Genomic DNA, 23,537 nt, shown 5'->3' with positions numbered 1-23,537 from the left:
GCCCCGTCTGTCGTGTGGACGATGGTCGCTCTGTGCTAGGCTTGTGACCCGCCGGTGAGCACCTTCAGCTCGGATGTGAGGCAGTATTGTGCCTGGGCACCTCGTGGCGCCTCTAAGTGCAGCTCCGCCATCTTGTGGGTTTGCTTGTGTCTGTGACCCAGTGGTTTCGCTCTTGCCTCTGCTTGTGTAGGTGTGAGTACCTGTTTCTGCGTGGTCTGTTTCCCCCTTCTCTTGTGCCTAGTCAGAGGTGACTGGGCAGCTGCTCTGAGGGCCACCAGCGGAGCTCCATAGTGGCGACGGCGGGTCACCGGGCGGATCCACGTGGCCACCATCCGCGCCGCCTGAGGGTAGGGTAGTCCCTTATCGTGTAGTATCTCACAGAAGGCCGAGTAGAGCCAGTCCAGGGCCACCAAGGGGTGGGGGGTGTCCTAGCTGCCCCTCATACCCTCTGTGCGGTAGTCGTTGAGCGGCCATCTTAGGTAAGATTGTCTCGTTAGCTGGCCGTTAGACAGTCTTTGTAGTTGCTTTCTGCCTCAGCTTGCTTGTCTAGTAGGGACCGGGATGTCCCCCCCGGTCCAGAGGGGGGGGGTAGGAGGCCTGCAGCGCTATTCAGGGGCTCGGATGTCGAGGAGAGCGGCCGCCTCTCCCCGGCTCCAACTCCCATAGGCCTCAGATTGTGTTGCGGTCTATTTTCCCCGATGTGCACATAAAGGGTATCCACCGGTTCTCCGTCGCACACCCGACGTGGGTGTTGCACCCTGGATGGGTTCTGGGTAGTATAGCCGCTCGTTTTCGCCGTGCTTAAAGCTCGCCCGGCGGGAGCTCTGTCCCCGTGCGTCCAGTCGGCTTGGCGGTCAGGCTCCGCCCCCCCGGAAGGAAGTATTTTTTAATCAATGTATGATATTAATATAAATTAACAAGCAGGTTATTTATTAAAATTAGAATTTAAAGTGAATTTCAGACTTATGGTCAAAATAGCGGAATTGGATTATGTTAGCTATATTTCCAGTTCAGCTATTTTGACCTAAAGTCTAAAAATCACTTTCAATTCACGTTCAATTCACATTTCTCACTTTTTGTAAATAAACCTGATGGTATGGTTAACAGTTGTTAATAACATAGCCTGTGTGATCCAATCAGACCAGTGGCTGAGGACAACTGACCCCTCTACCTCCTTCTCATATTTCACTGAGTTGGAAGTGTAGTTGGTTAATTTTCAAGTCAATTAATAAGATATTCAGAAAATGCCACAGGAAAAAAAAATAGTTTATTAAGGCTATCATCTAACGTCCTGAAATAACTGATTATTTCTGATAGATACACACTATTATTTACTGGTGAGTTGTGGGCATTATACCAGTACTTGTTGCACCTCATATGCATAATCTCTCCAAAAATGTTCTGAAAATACTTTTTAATTGCTAAAGTTCCTGTTGTCTTTTAAAGACAAACGCAACAAAGTAAATACTAAATATTTAGCAATGTTTGAAAGCCTCAACTCTTCCTTCACAAACTGTCCTTGAACTGACCATTTAGAAATCAACAAATATTAGCCATACTAAGTCATTGTGTGTACCATTGTGAGTGTGTGGGTGTGCTGGCAAAGTACGCTTTCAATTTAAACTGAACAGTTTGGATTTCTCCAGCACAGTGACAGAAGGGATTCACAGAGCAGTGCACAGGCATCATAATGCTTCCACGGCTCTTGTTTGTGGGGCTAATCCTGCTATACTTCGCCGGGACCCTGGAAGGAAAACTGTGAGTATGCTTAACTTATTGTAAAAAAATACAGTTCTTTGGAGATTTGCACAGTTCATTATAAGGAGTGTGAACTTTGCAAGTGTATATACTATGTATAGGAAAGTTTGTAGATACATTCAATATATTGCCCTGTGTACAAATGGCATGCTATCTTAGAAGTAGGTAGATGCTTGTGAAAACGTTGTGAACCCAAGTTCCTGCTGATCGCTCCACTACCAGAACTTTGCCCAGATAGATCTTTATACAGAATGTCCATTGATTTTTGACTAAACTTATAGACTTTAAAAAGACCCATCACTCAATAAAGCGAGCATGAGAGATATAACATTAGCTTCATGTTAGATATACATATTGAATATATTCCTAATGCTAGTGAGGTTTCAGGTGGATGAAACCATACATAACCTCTAATTGCATTTGATTCATCTAAGATTGCCACTGCTATGGATTGAAATGCATGCCCTACTATTTACTCAAACTCAAGTCCTGGGTGTAGCATCCTGCAATGTGAATGACTAGAGTGAGACTGGGAAAAAAAATAGTCCTAAGCATTTCTTACCATAGTAAATCAATTTAAAATTTATCAAATTAAAATTTCAATTTACATTTTCTTCGGATCCCAAAAACATAAAAAGACCTACACAAGTACACATATGTGGAGAATGCTATTAGTTATACACAGACATTCAATCAAAGATAAACCAAAACAATGTGAAAGCCCTATAGAGGTTGTGTGATAGCACTCAGTTTAGCTGCGCTGCTCAAAAGTGACACAAAAAGTGGTCCACAATCACTATACTATTATCAAATAATGTAGCATGCTTTAAACTGGTAAATATTCTGAAATATATAACATAAACAAATATAGTGCAAACTATCTGAATCAGTACGTGAAATATAATGGGGGTGTGGGAGAGAACTCACATGTACTAGAGCCCTATCACCCCTGGCTCTGGGTTTGAAATGCCCCACTTGAGAGGGGAGCTTACCACAGTAAGATTAAAGGATCAGAATAGCTTGTCCCCCAAGCTGTATATAGCATCATTCTTCAAAAGAAGCCTAAGAAGGCAGGTGAAATACGTCACTTAAGATGTCGCGAGAGAGGAGGACCCTGAAGGATCACGTGATCGGGGACTGACGAAACCCGGAAGTGACTGTTACTGAGTGGAGTTTTTATTCTGTATGAATATGCTTTTATGTGGGTAATTTTGCTGGCATACCCACCAATTTCAAAGTAAGAGTTTTTAACCTTTTTTTTTTTTTTTTAAATAAACTGTTTGCGATACCATTCATTTAGGGGTTTCTGCCTCTCTATCTGTTTTATGTTGCATAGAACCAATCCATTCATCTGATGATATATACAGCTCGGGGACAAGCTATCTTGATCATGTCATCTTACTGTGGGAAGCTTCCCCTTCAAGGGGGGCATTTCTAACCCAGAGCCAGGGGTGATAGGGCTCTGATACACGTGAGTTATCTCCCAAACCCCCCAATTATGCACTGATTCAGATAGTCTGCACTATATTTGTTTATGTTATTTAGTTCAGAATCTTTACCAGTTTAAAGTGTGCTACATTATTTGGTAATATTCAATCAAAGATGCACACAGGCAAACACAAATACATGATATATATTATAAACATTCACAGTCACACATACAGATGGATTCACACAAGTACACACTTACGAGAGCAGTTTCACTCATTCTAAATGATAAGTTGTAAATATGTCGCTAACATAAAATTTTCAGTTCGCGAACTGCGAACGCGAATTTCCGCAAAACGTTCAAACGCTGTCAGGGTACCTGTAGTCTCTACCTCAGAGGAGGTGAGAGACTTAGACGTTTATCCTCCCAGAGGGGTTGTTTCTTCCGTTCCTCACGGTCCCCTCGGCCATTTACAAGCCGACCGCGAGGGATCCACTTCCTTATATGACGCGACGCTCAGTAGTCGACGTCATGACGCCAACCCGGGACGACCTGTCAGTCAAGTCCCGAGCACTAATCAGGACTCGTCGGGGGCGTGATTACCCTCTAGAATCAAGGTATAAAGTAAGGCTTTCGGCATCTGCTCATTGCCCTGTCGTGGTTCTAGCCTGTCTAGTCACTCAGTGCTCTTGTATTCTAGTTGTCTCTTTGGTTCTGATCCGGCTTGTTTGTACTACCCTGTTTATCTCTGTTACCCTTTGACTCGGCTTGTCTCTCGCTTACCTGTCCTCTCGTTCCCTCGACCTCGGCTTGTTCCTAGACCATTCTCTACTTACTCCTTACGTTAAGTCCGGCCATTCTAAGGTCCGGTATACGTACCTACCACCTGTTTGTACTCTGCGTGTTGGATCCCTGTCCCGATCCTGACATTACGACAGGGCCCATGGATCCTGCAGGTACAAACACTCAGGTTGGTCTTTCTGACTCTAGGTTCGACGCCATGGATCACAGAATGGACCAGATGGCTCTAGCACTACAGGCGTTACTATCTCGTTCTAGTAATCAACCAGAAGAGATGCGTAATACTTCTATCTCCCCTGTGAGTTCAGGTCTAGAGGGAGCCACTGTAGGTGCTTCTTCCCGTATTACTCCACCTGTACGTTATGGTGGTTCTCCAGAGAAGTGTCGTGGTTTCTTAAACCAAATAGGTATCCATTTCGAATTACAACCCCGCTCCTATCCTACAGATAGGGCGAAGGTTGGATTTATTATCACATTACTTGTTGAGAAAGCTCTGAGATGGGCCAATCCATTGTGGGAAAATGATAATCCGTTAGTATATAATTATAATGCCTTTGTAGCTGCTTTCAGAAGAACTTTTGACCCTCCAGGTAGAAAGGTCAATGCAGCTAGATTACTGTTGCGCCTTAGACAAGATAACCGAACACTTGTGGATTATGCACTAGAGTTCAGGTCCTTGGCGGCAGAAGTTAAGTGGAATGAACAGGCTTATATAGATGTATTTTTAAACGGGTTATCAGACGTAATCCTTGACGAGGTTGCTACTAGAGAGCTTCCTGAAAATTTGGAGGATTTAATTTCTTTTATTTCTCGCATTGATGAACGTTTAAGAGAGAGGCAGAACACTCGAGAGAGAAACCGTAGACCTTCCTTTAAACTAGCTCCTTCATTTCAGAGTTCTGAATCCACAACCTCACTTTTTCCAGAACCTATGCAGATAGGCAATACTCGCCTCTCAGAAGAGGAGAGACAGTACAGGAGAAGGGAGGGGTTGTGTATGTACTGTGGAGTCAGAGGTAATTTACGCCTAAATTGTCCTAATCGCTCGGGAAACGCTCGCACCTAAGTTTCTCTAGAGGACAGGCCTTGGGTGTTTCTATTTTGTCCTCTAATCATAATTATAAAGATCACAGGCTTCTGCTACCCGTTTCTTTAACTTGGGAGAAGGGAGTACTAGAAACTATGGCATTGATAGATTCTGGAGCTGCTGAGTGCTTTATCGACCAAGTTTTTGTTACCAAACACGCTATCCCATCCCAGTTAAGGGAAACACCCTTGGCCGTTGAGGCCATAGATGGTAGACCTTTAGTTGAGCCTGTTATTTTTCGTGAAACCATACCCGTTAAATTAACTGTTGGTATCTTACACGAGGAGGATATATCTTTATTGCTTATTTCGTCTCCTTCTGTTCCCATAGTCCTGGGGTATCCTTGGTTAAAAAAAACATAACCCTATTATTGATTGGGAACTAGGGGAGATAGTCTCATGGGGTCAGGGTTGTCAGGACAGGTGCTTACGGATAGTGTCACCGCTTTGCGCAGTTAACACACCGATTAATTCTACCTACTCTACAGAGGTACAAATACCGCCCCTGTACCTGGATTTAAAGGCAGTATTTGACAAAAAGAATGCTGATACTTTACCTCCACACAGGTCTTTTGATTGTAAGATTAATCTACTACCTGGTACTATGCCTCCCAGGGGTAATGTATATCCTTTGTCCACTAAAGAGAACTTAGTCTTAGAGGAGTATATTCGTGAGAACCTTGAAAAAGGATTCATTAGGAGATCCTCCTCTCCTGCCGGGGCTGGGTTTTTTTTTGTTAAGAAGAAGGATGGTACACTAAGACCTTGCATTGATTATCGAGGTTTGAACAAAATAACCATTAGAAATGCCTACCCTATTCCTTTGATTACCGAGCTCTTTGATCGTCTAAAAGGCTCCAAAATTTTCACCAAGTTAGATCTCAGAGGGGCGTATAACTTGGTGAGAATTCAGCAGGGACACGAGTGGATGACGGCGTTCAATACCCGTTATGGGCACTATGAATACACAGTAATGCCTTTTGGTCTCTGTAATGCACCGGCAGTATTTCAGGACCTGATCAATGAAGTTCTTAGGGAATTTCAACATGACTGCGTTATTGTATATCTGGACGATATACTTATACACTCAAGAGAGATTGAGACTCACCACAGACAAGTCAGAAGGGTATTGCGCAAGCTTCTTCAACATGGCCTGTACTGCAAATTGGAGAAATGCAGCTTTGACCAATCCCAGATAAACTTTCTTGGTTATGTGATTTCTGGGGAAGGGTTTAAGATGGACCCGGATGTCACTTTAAACATTTGTTATGAAGGAACACAACTGCAGATTTCTTTATAGTTCGAATATTTATTAGAAGTAATTGGTATTGACTTTAATTCCAAATTACAGGTACTGTAGCATTAAGTAATAAACGATAACTGAAGTCCACAATTATATGCACTGTAGCTTTAAGGAGTAAACGATAACTGAAGTCCACAATTATATGCACTGTAGCTTTAAGGAGTAAACGATAACTGAAGTCCACAATTATATGCACTGTAGCTTTAAGGAGTAAACGATAACTGAAGTCCGCAATTATATGCACTGTAGCTTTAAGGAGTAAACGATAACTGAAGTCCACAATTATATGCACTGTAGCTTTAAGGAGTAAACGGTAACTGAAGCAGCAAGAGTCCTTTAGTAGTAATAATTAATTAGGTGATAAGAAGTTACAATTAACTGTTCCATAGACTTTAACTGAAGTAAGATAGATGCAGCTAACTGAGACAAGTATGAGTTGAAGTTAGCTGTAACGGTTGGCTTTAACGAAGGACTTTGGAGACAGGAAATAACAGCTTGAGATGTAACGCTTATCACAGAGGTTTTACTTAGCTTCCGGCACATAGAACACTGGTTCCCGAGATTTCCTCAGAGGCGGTTTATCCTGCATGGATAGAGGTCAGCTTTAGCCGTGGTTGAGGAAAGGTGAAGGGAACTTGAAGTCTTCCAGTCCGGTCCGGTAACAGCAGGCTTCCACAACGATGTTGCAGCCGGTTCGTGAGTACGGAACGTAGTTCATTAATCCAGCGTCGATCAGCTGGTGCGGTCAGATTAAATAGGGAGACCGGGTCATGAAGAGGTGTGGCTAAGCTCCTTGGAACCAGGAATTAAGGGGATATCACAATTAAGGCATGACAGTATCCCCTCCTTAATGAGCAACCTCTGATTGACTTTGCTTAGAAGGGTAGCGTTTGTGAAACTGGGAAACTAATTTGTCAGCATGAACGTCAGAGGAGTTTTCCCATGTATCTTCATCAACTCCATATCCTTTCCATCTGATGAGGTATTGTTCGTATTCTTCTTCTCCCTGGACCAATATGGGATCAGGAGAAGTAGTGACATTTCTTTGGAAAGGGTCAGGCTTCAACAAGGACAATTGATTGGATCTTTGGCATACAGAACAAGATTTGACATAAGATTCAATAGTTTGGTCTTGACGAGGCCACCAACAGTATCTTTTAGACAATTCAAGGGTCCTTTTCATACCTGGATGACCTGCCAGAGGAGAATCATGAATAAATTCAAGTACTTTAATTCTGAAAGAGGGAGGTACATAAATCCGGTCTTTAAAATAGTAGAGACCGTTTTTCTTGGATAATTTCATTGATTTAGGAAGTTCAAGAGCATCTTCACTGAGACCTTTAATGTCGTCAATAAGAGAAGATAAGATTCCAATGACTTTAGGCGAAGGAGGTTCTTGAGGAGTTTTGTGTTGAGAAAGGACAGCTCCAATTGCAAATTCCGAAGCATCCGTTTCAAGGACATAAGGATATGAAGGATTTGGAAGTTGAAGGATAGGAGCTGTTGTAAACTTTCTCTTTAATTCACCAATGACTGTAGGAGGAGGAGACTCCAGTTCGGTGTCAGAACAACATGAGGTTTTAGCTGGTTCTTTCGTAGACTGAAGAATTGGAATACGTTGCAAGCATGTTTTCTTGCAATAATCAGAATCAAATGCAAGAGAGAAGGGAAACCATGAGATTTGAGGGTTGTGGTTCCTTAACCAGTTGATCCCCAATATGATAGGAAAAAATGGTGATGAAATGACATCAAATATAAGACTTTCCGTATGAGTATGATTGATGGTTACTTTTAGAGGGATGGATTCATGAAGTATTGGTCCCGATGAGATGAGGGACCCGTCAATCACTTTAACAGGTACAGAAGTTCTTTTACGAACACAAGGAATTTTATTCTTTGTTACAAAGGCTGAGTCGATGAATACTCCATTTGCACCGGAATCGATAACAGCCTTGGTTATGATTCTTTTATTGTCCCACTGTAATACAAGAACGATAGGGGACATTTGAGTATTTGCTGTAGAGGGAAGTACACTTAGGATGGAAGAGGCATGAGACTGCCTTCTGCCTTTTGTCCGTTTCAATGAAGGACAATCAGAGACTGAATGAACTTGAGAGGCACAATACATGCAGAGGTTTAACATACGTCTTCGATTTTTCTCTTCAGGAGTGAGGGGACTTCTTATTATCCCTATTTCCATAGGTTCGATTGGTTCAGATGGGTTGTCAGGAGGCTTTGGAGCCCCTAGTTCCATAGGTTCACTTGTTAAGGAAGTCTTTTCTGGAGCTTTAGAGGGAGTGAAAGGTTTGCGGTCTTTTGAAAGAAAAAGAGACTTTTCGGCCTTTCTTTCTCTTAATCTTCTGTCAATGTTGATTGATAGGCGAATTAGAGCGTTCAAATTAGTAGGGAGTTCTGTTCTAGATAATTCATATTTTACAGCTTCCGATAAACCAATTCGAAACTGGTTGCGCAATGTGATGTCATTCCATTGCGTTTCTATAGCCCATCTTTTGAATTCAGCAATATAATCTTCAACGGGTCTATTTCTTTGCTGTAGTGTTCTGATTGTTAAATCAGCTGTAGCTTGTTTGTTAGGATCTTCATAGAGGAGAGACATGGCTTCAAAAAATTCATCCAGTGAATCTAAGATGGGGTCATCGTTTTCCAGAAAGGAATGGGCCCATGACATAGGTTCACCTCTTAGAAAGGAGATAACCGAACAAACTTTAGTTCTTTCTGTAGGGTAGGATCGAGGTTTCAAAGCAATTAACAATTTGCAAGAGTTGAGGAACTCCCTGTATCTGGAACGATCTCCATAGAACTTTACAGGTTTACACACAGCAGGATCACTAGCCGAGTGCAGAGTAGTATGAGGAGTATGAGTTTGTAAATCTCGGATATAAGTGAGAAGTCTTTCGTTAGTAATTTGCAGGTCTTGCACACTTTGGGCTAGTGCATTAACTCTTTGATTCAGCGTAGTTATAGTAGAATCGAAATCTGCTGGATCCATTTCAATGGCTGGATTAATCTGTCACGTTTAAACATTTGTTATGAAGGAACACAACTGCAGATTTCTTTATAGTTTGAATGTTTATTAGAAGTAATTGGTATTGACTTTAATTCCAAATTACAGGTACTGTAGCATTAAGTAATAAACGATAACTGAAGTCCACAATTATATGCACTGTAGCTTTAAGGAGTAAACGATAACTGAAGTCCACAATTATATGCACTGTAGCTTTAAGGAGTAAACGATAACTGAAGTCCACAATTATATGCACTGTAGCTTTAAGGAGTAAACGATAACTGAAGTCCACAATTATATGCACTGTAGCTTTAAGGAGTAAACGGTAACTGAAGCAGCAAGAGTCCTTTAGTAGTAATAATTAATTAGGTGATAAGAAGTTACAATTAACTGTTCCATAGACTTTAACTGAAGTAAGATAGATGCAGCTAACTGAGACAAGTATGAGTTGAAGTTAGCTGTAACGGTTGGCTTTAACGAAGGACTTTGGAGACAGGAAATAACAGCTTGAGATGTAACGCTTATCACAGAGGTTTTACTTAGCTTCCGGCACATAGAACACTGGTTCCCGAGATTTCCTCAGAGGCGGTTTATCCTGCATGGATAGAGGTCAGCTTTAGCCGTGGTTGAGGAAAGGTGAAGGGAACTTGAAGTCTTCCAGTCCGGTCCGGTAACAGCAGGCTTCCACAACGATGTTGCAGCCGGTTCGTGAGTACGGAACGTAGTTCATTAATCCAGCGTCGATCAGCTGGTGCGGTCAGATTAAATAGGGAGACCGGGTCATGAAGAGGTGTGGCTAAGCTCCTTGGAACCAGGAATTAAGGGGATATCACAATTAAGGCATGACACCGGATAAGCTCCAGTCCATTTTAGATTGGCCTTTACCCAAGGGCCTCAAGGCCATTCAGAGGTTTATCGGATTCTCCAACTATTATAGGCGCTTCATTAAGGGATACTCTTCAATTATAGCTCCTATTACCAATATGACCAGACAGGGGGCTGACACTAAGAACTGGTCTACTGAAGCCCTTCTTGCCTTCAAAACACTCAAGGAACTCTTTGCTTCTGCACCAATTTTAGTTCACCCTGATACGACTCTGCCTTTCCTACTCGAGGTAGACGCCTCAGAGACAGGTATAGGTGCTATCCTGTCCTAAAGGTTAGGTGTGGATAAGCCCTTACATCCATGTGTTTTTTTTTCCAAGAAACTATCAGGTCCTGAGAGCAGATATGACATTGGTGACAGGGAACTACTAGCAGTTATCATGGCTTTGAAGGAGTGGAGACATTTATTGGAGGGCACCTTACATCCTGTTACTATTTTGACAGACCACAAGAACTTGTCCTATATTGGGGAGGCCAAGCGCTTGTCCTCCAGGCAAGCTCGTTGGTCTTTATTCCTCACGCATTTCAATTACGTGCTCACTTATAGACCTGGTTCTAAGAATTCTAAAGCCGATGCTTTGTCTCGCCAATATGAACCTTCTGCGATATCTCAGCCGGTTTTGTCTTCTATAGTACCCAGGTGCAATATTATCGCCAACACGAGTCTCAAGATTCACTCTCCGTTGCTTGGTCAGATCATGAAGTTGCAGCATCTGGCTCCTAGACAGACTCCTGGGGCAAGGCATTTCGTTCCTCCTGAACTCCAACTGGAACTCTTACAGTGTTTTCACAACAGTAAGGCGGCTGGGCATCCGGGTATTCGCAAGACATGTTCCTTGATCTCTAAAGATTTCTGGTGGCCTTCTTTACGGAAGGATATTAGGGATTTCATCGGAGCATGTGAGGTCTGTATGAAGACTAAGCAACCTCATACGCTTCCATGTGGTTTGTTACATCCCTTGAACATTCCAGAGAGACCATGGTCCTGTTTGGCTATGGACTTCATTGTAGATTTGCCTATTTCTAAAAAGCAGACTGTGATCCTCACGGTGGTTGATAGGTTTACTAAGATGGCTAATTTCGTGCCCTTAACTAAACTCCCGACTTCTCCTGAATTGGCGGAGATATTCGCGAGAGAGATTTTTCGCTTACATGGGATACCTTCCGAAATTATTTCCGATAGAGGTTCCCAATTTGTTTCACGTTTTTGGAGATCCTTCTGTTCTCAACTGGGCATCAAATTGAATTTTTCTTCTGCCTATCACCCTCAGTCTAACGGAGCTGCTGAACGTACCAATCAAAAGATTGAACAATATTTGCGTTGTTTTGTTTCTGAACACCAGGACGATTGGGTCGGTTTGATTCCTTGGGCGGAGTTTGCACACAATAATCTCATTTGTGATTCTACTCATTCCAGTCCCTTTTTCATGAATTATGGCTTTCATCCTTCCATTCTTCCCTCGGTCTCTCCTTCCCAACGGGTACCGTCGGTTGATGTTCATGTTGCCAATTTGAGGAAGTTGTGGGATCAGACTCGACAAATTCTCCTACATAATTCCATGTTGTTCAAGAAACACGCTGATAAGCACAGAAGGGCGGCTCCGGTTTTTGTTCCAGGTGATAGGGTATGGTTGAGTACAAGAAACATTCGTTTAAAGGTTCCTTCTATGAAATTCGCTCCTCGTTACATTGGCCCTTACAGGGTTCTGACTCGAATTAACCCAGTTGCGTATCGCCTAGCTCTTCCAGCTGCCTTACGCATCCCTAACTCCTTTCATGTTTCCCTACTGAAACCGCTAGTCTGTAACAGATTTTCCTCCACTACATCCTCTCCTCGCTCTGTTCAGGTTGAGGGTCAGGAGGAGTATGAAATCAACTCCATCATCGATTCTCGAATCTCCTGGGGGAAGTTACAATATCTTATTGACTGGAAGGGATATGGTCCTGAGGAGAGGACTTGGGTACCTCAGGAGGATGTACATGCTCCTCGCCTCCGCAGGGCTTTTCACTCCCGTTTTCCATCTCGCCCCGGTTCCTTCCGCCCGGTGGGCGTTTCTGAGAGGGGGGGTACTGTCAGGGTACCTGTAGTCTCTACCTCAGAGGAGGTGAGAGACTTAGACGTTTATCCTCCCAGAGGGGTTGTTTCTTCCGTTCCTCGCCATTTACAAGCCGACCGCGAGGGATCCACTTCCTTATATGACGCGACGCTCAGTAGTCGACGTCATGACGCCAACCCGGGACGACCTGTCAGTCAAGTCCCGAGCACTAATCAGGACTCGTCGGGGGCGTGATTACCCTCTAGAATCAAGGTATAAAGTAAGGCTTTCGGCATCTGCTCATTGCCCTGTCGTGGTTCTAGCCTGTCTAGTCACTCAGTGCTCTTGTATTCTAGTTGTCTCTTTGGTTCTGATCCGGCTTGTTTGTACTACCCTGTTTATCTCTGTTACCCTTTGACTCGGCTTGTCTCTCGCTTACCTGTCCTCTCGTTCTCTCGACCTCGGCTTGTTCCTAGACCATTCTCTAGTTACTCCTTACGTTAAGTCCGGCCATTCTAAGGTCCGGTATACGTACCTACCACCTGTTTGTACTCTGCGTGTTGGATCCCTGTCCCGATCCTGACAAACGCGAACCGGCAAACCGGGCGAACCGCCATAGACTTCAATGGGCAGGCGAATTTTAAAACCCACAGGGACTCTTTCTGGCCACAATAGTGATGGAAAAGTTGTTTCAAGGGGACTAACACCTGGACTTTGGCATGGCGGAGAGGGATCCATGGCAAAACTCCCATGGGAAATTACACAGTTGATGCAGAGTCTGGTTTTAATCCATAAAGGGCATAAATCACCTAACATTCCTAAATCACAATGGATATGGATTGACACCTGACATATGACATATTGACACCTTGACATATGGATTGTCACCTGTCCTCATAGACTCTGATAAACACTGACACAGAGCAGAATATGGACTGTTCCCCCTACATAGGGTCACTTGGCAGATATGTATTGACACCTGTCCTCAGAGACCCTGATACACACTGACACAGAGCAGAATAGGGACTGTTCCCCCTACATAGGGTCACTTGTCAGATATGGATTGACACCTGTCTTCAGGGCCCTGATACACACGGACACAGAGCAGAATAGGGACTGTTCCTCCTACATAGGGTCACTTGGCAGATATGGATTGACACCTGTCCTCAGAGACCCTGATACACTGACACAGAGCAGAATAGGGAATATTCACTAAATGCCAAACATTGTTATACAGGGGAATATTCAGTAAATAAGGATAAGGGGGGGGGGGGGGCTAGTGTCCTCCCCCCCGGCCCCCACCCCTGCATGGTGGGTGGGGGCCATAAGTCCATAAATCACATTGGGGGGACCTACTGTCCTCCCCCCCACCCCCACCCATGAGCGGTGGGTGGGGGCCATAAAAATAATGAAGGGGGGACCTATTGTATGATGTTGTATCGATCAAGTAGTGTAAGGGTTATGGCCGCTTCACAGTGACAGACCAAATTCCCCATTTAACGCACCGCAAACAGTCCATTTGCACAACCGCAAAATCCCCATTTGCACAAGGTTGGATACCAAGCTAGCCATGTCCCGTTCCTTGTCCTCACTGATGTCATTGAAGGTCTCTTCCTCCATCCAGCCACGTACAACACCAAGGGTCCGCGAAAGGTGACAACAAGCCCCCTGGGACGCCTGCTCTGTTTGGTCTTCCACCTCCTCAAAGCCACCTTCCTCCTCTGACTCCTCTTCTTCAGACTCCTCTCTCTGCATTGCCTCTCTCTGCGTTATTATAAGGTGTGTTAAGTAGTACTATTCTTATCAGTTTAATCCCTGTTGCGTCCCCTATCAGGGGACGTGTATATGGCATCGATTTTAGGAACCGTGAGATGGAAAAAGATGCTTGGTCGGTCCTCCTAACTGGAGACTGTGTTGCTGTATGGGTGGCAGGGGGAGCCATTTATAAAGTACCCACTGCCAAGGTCTATTTGAATTGTGGAGCGGGTTACGGAAACGTGGAGGTGGGGATGATGCAGGCAGGACCTAACCGCTGACGTTATTTTGGGCAACGACCTGGAAAGCTGACTTCAGCTTTTGTTCCTCAAACCGCAGTACAAGAGGCGTATCTGGTTGTAAACCGGCAGCAGGCCCGCACCACAGCTCCGCCTAACCACTCTGAGGCTCAGGTAAGCAATGTACCCCCCATGCCCAATGTCACGCCCTGGACATCCCCCCTAGAATTCTGTTCTGATGTGGCCCTAGATCACTCCCTGCAGATCTACAAAGATCGTATTAATAAAGACCAGGCAGGATTAGAAGGGGAAAGGTACACCTGGGACAAGTGGCTGCTGTACCGGCACGCAGAAGAAATAGTGTCCGGATCCATTCCCTTACCCATAAAGCAATTGATAGTGCCGAGAAAATATAGACTGGAGTTATTACGCATCGCCCACGACATTCCCCTGTCTGGGCACTTAAGGATCAGCCGTACTAAGCACAGGCTGACCCAGAACTTCTTCTGGCTAGGTATCCGACAGGACATCAGGCTATACTGCCAGACCTGTGATACCTGCCAGAGGGTAGGGAAGAGGGGAGACTGATACAAAGCCCTGCTCCATTCTCTTCCAATAATTGAGGAACCGTTCAGTAAGGTAGCGGTAGATATTATAGATCCCCTATCCAAGCCCAGCCCCTCCGGCAAGAAATATGTACTGACCGTGGTGGACTATGCCACCAGGTACCCAGAAGCAATAGCTTTGACTAATGTGCACGCAGAGACGGTAGCGGATGCCCTGATGCAAATATTTTCCCGGGTGGGATTTCCCAAGGAAATTATTTCGGATGGGGGGAACCCAGTTTACCGCCGAAGTCGCAAATACTGAACTCCGCTTATCACCCCCAGTCCAATGGGCTCTGTGAACAGTTTAATGGAACACTTAAACAGATGATCCGTACGTTCAGACACTCAGACTTGGAAAGGTTCCTACCCCACTTGATGTTTGCCTATAGGGAAGTACCTCAGGAATCCACCGGGTTCTCTCCTTTCAAACTATTATTTGGGAGGAGAGTGAGGGGGCCCCCTAGATTTAATTAGGGAACTCTGGGAGGGAGACGAGACTGTTAGCGGCACCCCCATCGTACCCTATGTGCTAGAGTATAGGGACCGCCTGGAGATGCTGACCCAGAACGTACGCGACAACCTCCAGGCGGCCCAACACAGGAAGCGCAGATGGTACGATAAGGGAGCCAGGGACAACAGCTTTAAGGTGGGGCAAAAGGTGCTAATTTGGCGACCCGTCCACAAGGACAAGCTGCAGGCTTCCTGGCAGGGCCCATACAAGGTGGTAGAGCAGGTTTGTGATACCACCTTTGTGATCGGTCCGGTCACAGGCACAGGAGGCAAGTGCATGCTCCATGTGAACATGCTCAAGCCATGCCACGAGTGCACGGAAGAGGTAACCGTGATCTGTGCACCTGCCACTGAAGATTATGATAATTTGCCACTCCCAGATCTCCTAGACCAAGAGGGCCAGAGCGGAGACCTGGGAGAAGTACAGTTAGGAGAACGGTTAGACCCCCAGGAGTGAACCCAGGTCCAAAGACTAATCCAGGACAAGGGGGCCACGTTTCCCAACCTACCTGGGTACACTCCGTTAACCACTCACAAAGTTGAAACCCTAGACCAGACCCCCCTTCGCCAAACCGCCTATTGCATACCCGAAGCAGTTAAAGAAAATATGTGGAAAGAAATTGAGGAAATTATGCAGTTAGGTGTGATAGAACACTCGGACAGCCCCTGGGCCTCCCCGGTAGTACTAGTACCGAAACGGGATGGCACGACCCGTTTCTGTGTGGACTACCGGAGGCTAAACGATAAAACAACCTCAGACGTCTACCCTATGCCCCGGATAGATGAGCTCCAAGACAAAATGGCCAGAGGCCAGTACCTCACCACAATAGATCTGTGCAAGGGGTACTGGCAAATTCCATTAGCCGAGGATGCCATCCCCAAGTCGGCATTTGTCACCCCGTTTGGCCTGTATCAGTTTAAGGTCATGCCATTCGGGATGAAGAATGCCCCGGCTAACTTTCAGAGGATGGTAGATCGGCTACTGGATGGGTTTCAGGAGTATGCCTGCGCCTACTTGGATGACATAGCCATTTTTAGCTGCTCCTGGCCCGAACACCTGACCCACATAGGAGCCGTACTAGACTGGATTAGGGAGGCCGGACTGACCCTAAAGCCCAGTAAGTGCCAAAAAGGAATGGCAGAAGCTCAATACTTAGGGCACAAAGTCGGGAGCCTGCTACAGAAACCAGAACCCGCTAAAATAGAGGCAGTCGCCAAGTGGCCAACCCCTCGCATTAAAACCCAGGTCCTCGCATTCCTGGGTACCGCAGGGTACTACAGGAAATTCGTAGCTAATTACAGCACCCTAGCTAAACCTCTCACGGATCTAACACGTAAAAACCTCCCCAAGATAGTAGTATGGGCCCCAGAGTGTGAACAGGCCTTCCAACAGCTCAAGACGGCGCTCATTAAATCACCTGTACTTTCTGCTCCTAATCCAACTAAACGCTTTCTCGTCCATACAGACGCTTCTATGTTTGGATTGGGAGCAGTACTGAGCCAAGTCGGAGCAGATGGCAGCGAGCAACCCGGGGCTTATCTAAGCTGGAAACTTTTACCCAGGGAAGTAGATACACTGCCATTGAAAAGGAGTGCCTGGCGGTGGTGTGGGCCCTCAAAAAGCTGCAACCTTACTTGTATGGACAACCGTTTACCTTACTCACAGATCACAACCCGTTGGTGTGGCTGAACAGGGTGTCAGGAGACAATGCCAGGCTGTTGAGCTGGAGTTTGGCGCTACAGCCTTTTGACTTTACAATTCACTATCACCCTGGGAAGCAAAATGGCAATGCTGACGGGTTATCCAGACAAACAGACCTTGAACAGTGATCTGTGAGTACTCCTCGGGACATCCCCAAGCCGATCCTGGCCTGTTTCAGGACGTCCTGTAAGCCTGGGTACTTATGCACAAAGCGTTGTACGATCAGATTGCACACATGTGCCATGCACGGCACATGTGTCAACTTGCCAAAATTCAATGCCGCCAACAAATTTCTTACGTTGTCACAAACCACTTTGCCGATCTCCAGTTGCTGCGGAGTCAGCCACTTTTCCACCTGTGCGTTCAGGGCGGACAGGAGTGCTGGTCTGGTGTGACTCTCTGCTTTTAGGCAAGTAAACTCCAAGACGGCGTGACACTGCCGTATCCGGGATGTGGAATAGTACCTGGGGAGCTGGGGGATGCCGTTGATGTGGAGCAAGACGCAGCAGCAGAAGAGGACTCAGCCGAGGAGGTCATGGAAGAGGATGGAGTAGGAGGAGTAGAGGAGGTGGCAGCAGGCCTGCCTGCAAGTCGTGGCGGTCTCACCAACTCCTCTGCAGAGCCACGCATTCCATGCTTGGCAGCCGTTAGCAGGTTTACCCAATGCGCAGTGTAGGTGATATACCTTCCCTGACCATGCTTTGCAGACCAGGTATCAGTGGTCAGATGGACCCTTGCCCCAACACTGTGTGCCAGACATGCCATTACTTCCTTTTGCACAATCGAGTACAGGTTGGGGATTGCCTTTTGTGCAAAGAAATTTCGGACGGGTACCTTCCACTGCGGTGTCCCAATAGCTACAAATTTTTGGAACACCTCAGACTCCACTAGCTTATATGGTAAAAGCTGGCGGGCTAATAGTTCAGACGCCGGGCAAGGGGGTGACTTTCTGACGCTTGCAGACAACTAACTGCTATTCAATCTATAACAGTGAAAAAAAAATGTTTTTGTTTTTAAATGCAAGCTATTGTGACACCAGATATGAGTGGCAATGTGCACTGGCAGAGGTTGGCAGAGTAGACGCTGTAGGCCTGACACAAGCTTGAAGACAACTAACTGCTATTCAATCTATTACAGTGAAAACAATGTTTTTGTTTTTAAATGCATGCTATTGTGACACCAGATATGAGTGGCAATGTGCACTGGCAGAGGTTGACAGAGTACACGCTCTAGGCCTGACACACACTTCTGAAGGACACTGACTGCTATTATATTACAGTCAAAAACTTTTTTTTTTTAAATGCAAGCTATTGTGACACCAGATATGAGTGGCAATGTACACTGGCAGAGGTTGGCAGAGTAGACGCTGTAGGCCTGACACACCCGCTCGAAGACAACTAACTGCTATTCAATCTATTACAGTGAAAAAATGTTTTTAAATGCAAGCTATTGTGATACCAGATATGAGTGGTGGCACTGGGCAAGTGGGCACAGTATCTACTTTGAGCCTGACACAGAAGCTGGCAGGCAGGCAACTGCAATTAGATTACACAGGAAAAAAAGCAGACTGATGTTCTAGCCCTAAAAAGGGCTTTTTGGGGTGCTGTCCTTACAGCAGAGATCAGATGAGTCCTTCAGGACTGTAGTGGACACTGAATACACTAGCCTAACTATCCATTTCCCTATCAAATCAGCAGCAGCTATACTTTCCCTCCTCTCACTAAGAATGCAGCTTCAGAATTAATCTAAAATGGATGCTGTACAGGCGGTGGGAGGGTCTGGAAGGGAGGGTCTGCTGCTGATTGGCTGGAATGTGTCTGCTGACTTTGAGGCACAGGGTCAAAGTTTACTCAATGATGACGGATGGGGGCGGATCGAACCGCGCATATGTCTGCCCGCCGTGGCGAGCAAGCTATGTTCGCCAGGAACTATTCGCCAGCGAACCGCTCGGTACATCACTAGTTGGAAAATGAACTATTTATCCCATAAACCATAACTCACAATATTAGGAGGTATGCATTCATGACAGGGACTGCTACATAAATAAACCCACACCTCCATGTTTATTCTATTAGCTCATTGGTTGTTATTTCCTGACTTTGAACTGTTTGGCTTTAGTAAATATGAGACTTGCCAATCCTATCAGGATTCTTTCATTTTTAGTGTTTAATGAATAACCCTGTTAAAAATGCTTACATATGGAAAAATACTTCAAATGCTTAGAGAAAAAGAGAGTTCAATGACATTTTATAATATCCATAATGCCAAGATTAGATACATTATTTTATATAACATAACAATATTTTTTTTTTTAATAAATGAAAAGAATTGTAAAAGTCCATCTGTTTTTCTTACATCCTAAGAAGCAATTATTGCAGCAAACCTTTCAAAGTTCAAACAAATATGTTTACAAGATAAACCTCCTAAAACACTGTTATTGTGCTATAACACGTTACAGGGAAGCTCACAAATGCCCCCAGGCCCCTTCAAGCATGCATGAAACAAATAATTAAATTACAGTGTCTCAGAGGAGACTTGGGATAGGTTATTTTCCATGCATTCATGTCTCACTTCCTGTGCAGCCCATTTAGAGAAATAAAGGAAACTATTTTATCGATGGTACTTAGTACAAAGCATTGGGCTTAATTCATCCAATATATGCTGGAGATGTAAACGTAACACAGGTACTATACTCTATATACGATGGAGGTGTAATCTTCTCCATCCCTTTGAAGTTAAGTGGCAACATTTATATCAGATCTTATGCAAATTTTGTTTCTGCTACCAGTGGAGCTATCCAAATAGCAGCAAGCAATGGCTTTCATTATTCATAATTTCAGCTAACCTGCTTATGATGAGCACATGGAAAACTGGCTTTCCACCAGACTAACATATTCATCCTCACCTTGCAACATCGATAATGATTTTTTTTTTTAAATGCAAGCTATTGTGACACCAGATATGAGTGGCAATGTACACTGGCAGAGGTTGGCAGAGTAGACGCTGTAGGCCTGACACACCCGCTCGAAGACAACTAACTGCTATTCAATCTATTACAGTGAAAAAATGTTTTTAAATGCAAGCTATTGTGATACCAGATATGAGTGGTGGCACTGGGCAAGTGGGCACAGTATCTACTTTGAGCCTGACACAGAAGCTGGCAGGCAGGCAACTGCAATTAGATTACACAGGAAAAAAAGCAGACTGATGTTCTAGCCCTAAAAAGGGCTTTTTGGGGTGCTGTCCTTACAGCAGAGATCAGATGAGTCCTTCAGGACTGTAGTGGACACTGAATACACTAGCCTAACTATCCATTTCCCTATCAAATCAGCAGCAGCTATACTTTCCCTCCTCTCACTAAGAATGCAGCTTCAGAATTAATCTAAAATGGATGCTGTACAGGCGGTGGGAGGGTCTGGAAGGGAGGGTCTGCTGCTGATTGGCTGGAATGTGTCTGCTGACTTTGAGGCACAGGGTCAAAGTTTACTCAATGATGACGGATGGGGGCGGATCGAACCGCGCATATGTCTGCCCGCCGTGGCGAGCAAGCTATGTTCGCCAGGAACTATTCGCCAGCGAACCGCTCGGTACATCACTAGTTGGAAAATGAACTATTTATCCCATAAACCATAACTCACAATATTAGGAGGTATGCATTCATGACAGGGACTGCTACATAAATAAACCCACACCTCCATGTTTATTCTATTAGCTCATTGGTTGTTATTTCCTGACTTTGAACTGTTTGGCTTTAGTAAATATGAGACTTGCCAATCCTATCAGGATTCTTTCATTTTTAGTGTTTAATGAATAACCCTGTTAAAAATGCTTACATATGGAAAAATACTTCAAATGCTTAGAGAAAAAGAGAGTTCAATGACATTTTATAATATCCATAATGCCAAGATTAGATACATTATTTTATATAACATAACAATATTTTTTTTTTTAATAAATGAAAAGAATTGTAAAAGTCCATCTGTTTTTCTTACATCCTAAGAAGCAATTATTGCAGCAAACCTTTCAAAGTTCAAACAAATATGTTTACAAGATAAACCTCCTAAAACACTGTTATTGTGCTATAACACGTTACAGGGAAGCTCACAAATGCCCCCAGGCCCCTTCAAGCATGCATGAAACAAATAATTAAATTACAGTGTCTCAGAGGAGACTTGGGATAGGTTATTTTCCATGCATTCATGTCTCACTTCCTGTGCAGCCCATTTAGAGAAATAAAGGAAACTATTTTATCGATGGTACTTAGTACAAAGCATTGGGCTTAATTCATCCAATATATGCTGGAGATGTAAACGTAACACAGGTACTATACTCTATATACGATGGAGGTGTAATCTTCTCCATCCCTTTGAAGTTAAGTGGCAACATTTATATCAGATCTTATGCAAATTTTGTTTCTGCTACCAGTGGAGCTATCCAAATAGCAGCAAGCAATGGCTTTCATTATTCATAATTTCAGCTAACCTGCTTATGATGAGCACATGGAAAACTGGCTTTCCACCAGACTAACATATTCATCCTCACCTTGCAACATCGATAATGATTGCCTTGCCAACAAGTGCAGTAGTGCCGTTCAGCGGCCATGCATCAATATGTCTAACCCCTGCAGCATGTTGATGGACACCAGCTACTGCGGATCTACAACAATTAGTAGCCCCACATCCGCCCATGGCTTGAATGACGTTGACGTGTGCGTGACATCACGCAAAGGACACACACGCACATTCTGGGGTCAAAGACCGGTTGCGGACAATCGGATCCACAAGAGGGGTATTTAAGGTCATCTATTTCTTCAGCTCATTGCCCTGTCGTGGTTTCCCTTAGTGGTTGTCCGAGAGTGCGTTCTTGATAGTTTGTTTCTGGTTATTGACTTTGGCTTCGTTTGACTTCCCTGTATTTTGGTATCCTTGACTTTTGGCTTTCCTTCATCGTTGTGTCTCTATCTGTGTCCCTGACCTCGGCAAGTATTCTGACTATTCTCTGGTACGTTACGTCTGTCCATTCTAAGGCCCGGTAAGATGTTACCTATTAGTCCTAGATGTGACACAGTTCTGCATGCTGGATCCACTAGTAATCCTGACACAGACTTCAGACACCTAATAAACCACATCAGTCTGAACTGCACTTACAAATCCGTTCATGAACCATTTCAGATGAACAAATGCTAAGAATAAAACTAAAGCAAGATGGAAAGAATTCATATACACTAGATAACATCAGCTTTACATGTACAGTCTGAGATACAAGAGGCTTTAGAGAAAGCCCATGGGGTGACAATGCATGGGAGGAAAAAAAACACCATACACTTTCCCCTCGAGGTACAATGGCCTGATTGTTATGATTCTAACTTACATACATGAATGGAAAAGCTGAGATGTGGATAGACAAGAGAGCGGTGAGCGTGCTTTTCCCCTCTGGATCTTCTCTTACACCCCCTTCTTCCTCTCCATTCTATTATTTTCTACTTTCACTTTCTTATTATATTCCTTTGACGTGTAAAATGTGGTTCAACGATTTTCTGTGAAACTGTGACAAATGTGATTATCCTTAACCTATACGGTTATCCTTATGATCAAAAGTTGGAAATGTACATGCTTATCTCTTAATAAACACTATGTATCTAATGACCACTTGTCTTTGCAAGGCTATGATGAACCAATAAAAATTGTCAAATTGAAAAAAAAAAAAAAAACACCTGTTATTAGAGGTCAGTGTTAATCCATTTCATATTTAATAGTTAATGTAGAGGATTAATTCTGCTTTTCCATATGGATTACAATTCTTGTATTCTCTCTATTGCTTTTTTCTGTTTCATACAGGTTTTGATTACAATTAATGCTAATTTGTTATTTATGTCCAGGCATTATGCAGTGATTGTCCCCTCTGAGATCCAAGCTTTGAGTTCTCAGCTTGCTTGCTTGCATGTGAATGGAGCGGAGGGAGAGACCAGCATCAAGCTCACTCTAAGAACAGTCAAAGGAAACAGAACGCTAATAGAAAAGAACATTGACCAGAAATCCCTGTTTTCTTGTATTCCATTCCAGGTAATTTCACTATAAGGTAATATATTAAAAGGATCCTATAGTGCCAGGAAAACCGACCTGTTTTCCTGGCACTATAGGCTTCTTAGGTCCCCCCCTCCCTCGCACCCCCCTCCTGCAGGGCTGAAGGGGATAAAAACCCTTCAGGCACTTACCTAAATGCAGCGCAGATGTCCCTCGGTGCTGGGTCAGGCTCCACCCACGCTCCTCCTCAACCAGCATTCATGTGTGGATTAAGGTGTAGAGGTAGGTATTGTTGGTACATTTCCAAGGCTTGGTGATCCCTAGTAATGAATAGATGACAGTTGTTTATAACTTTGAGAGGTGTAAAATGTTACATT

The 23,537-nt window shown here is 44.3% G+C and overlaps 2 protein-coding genes across 3 annotated transcripts in view; both read left to right on the top strand.

The window, feature by feature from the left end:
- LOC134575463 (alpha-2-macroglobulin-like) overlaps positions 1 to 23,537 on the top strand; it is a 260,467-nt gene that overhangs the window by 137,022 nt on the left and 99,908 nt on the right. The gene's annotated exons all lie outside the window — the stretch shown is intronic.
- LOC134575465 (alpha-2-macroglobulin-like) overlaps positions 1,620 to 23,537 on the top strand; it is a 312,276-nt gene continuing 290,358 nt past the window's right edge. The window contains exons 1-2 of one of the 2 annotated variants that reach the window (XM_063434760.1): positions 1,620 to 1,758; positions 23,016 to 23,199. In XM_063434760.1, the coding sequence (XP_063290830.1) occupies positions 1,691 to 1,758; positions 23,016 to 23,199 (252 nt within the window). In that variant the 5' untranslated portion in view covers positions 1,620 to 1,690. The remainder of the gene's footprint in view (positions 1,759 to 23,015; positions 23,200 to 23,537) is intronic. The other variant, XM_063434759.1, reaches the window with a different exon arrangement.

The sequence above is a fragment of the Pelobates fuscus genome, chromosome 10 (genome assembly GCF_036172605.1).
Source record: "Pelobates fuscus isolate aPelFus1 chromosome 10, aPelFus1.pri, whole genome shotgun sequence".
NCBI classification, from domain to species: domain Eukaryota; kingdom Metazoa; phylum Chordata; class Amphibia; order Anura; family Pelobatidae; genus Pelobates; species Pelobates fuscus.
Note: the sequence above shows the minus strand (reverse complement) of the source record. Positions and strands in the feature narration are given on the sequence as shown.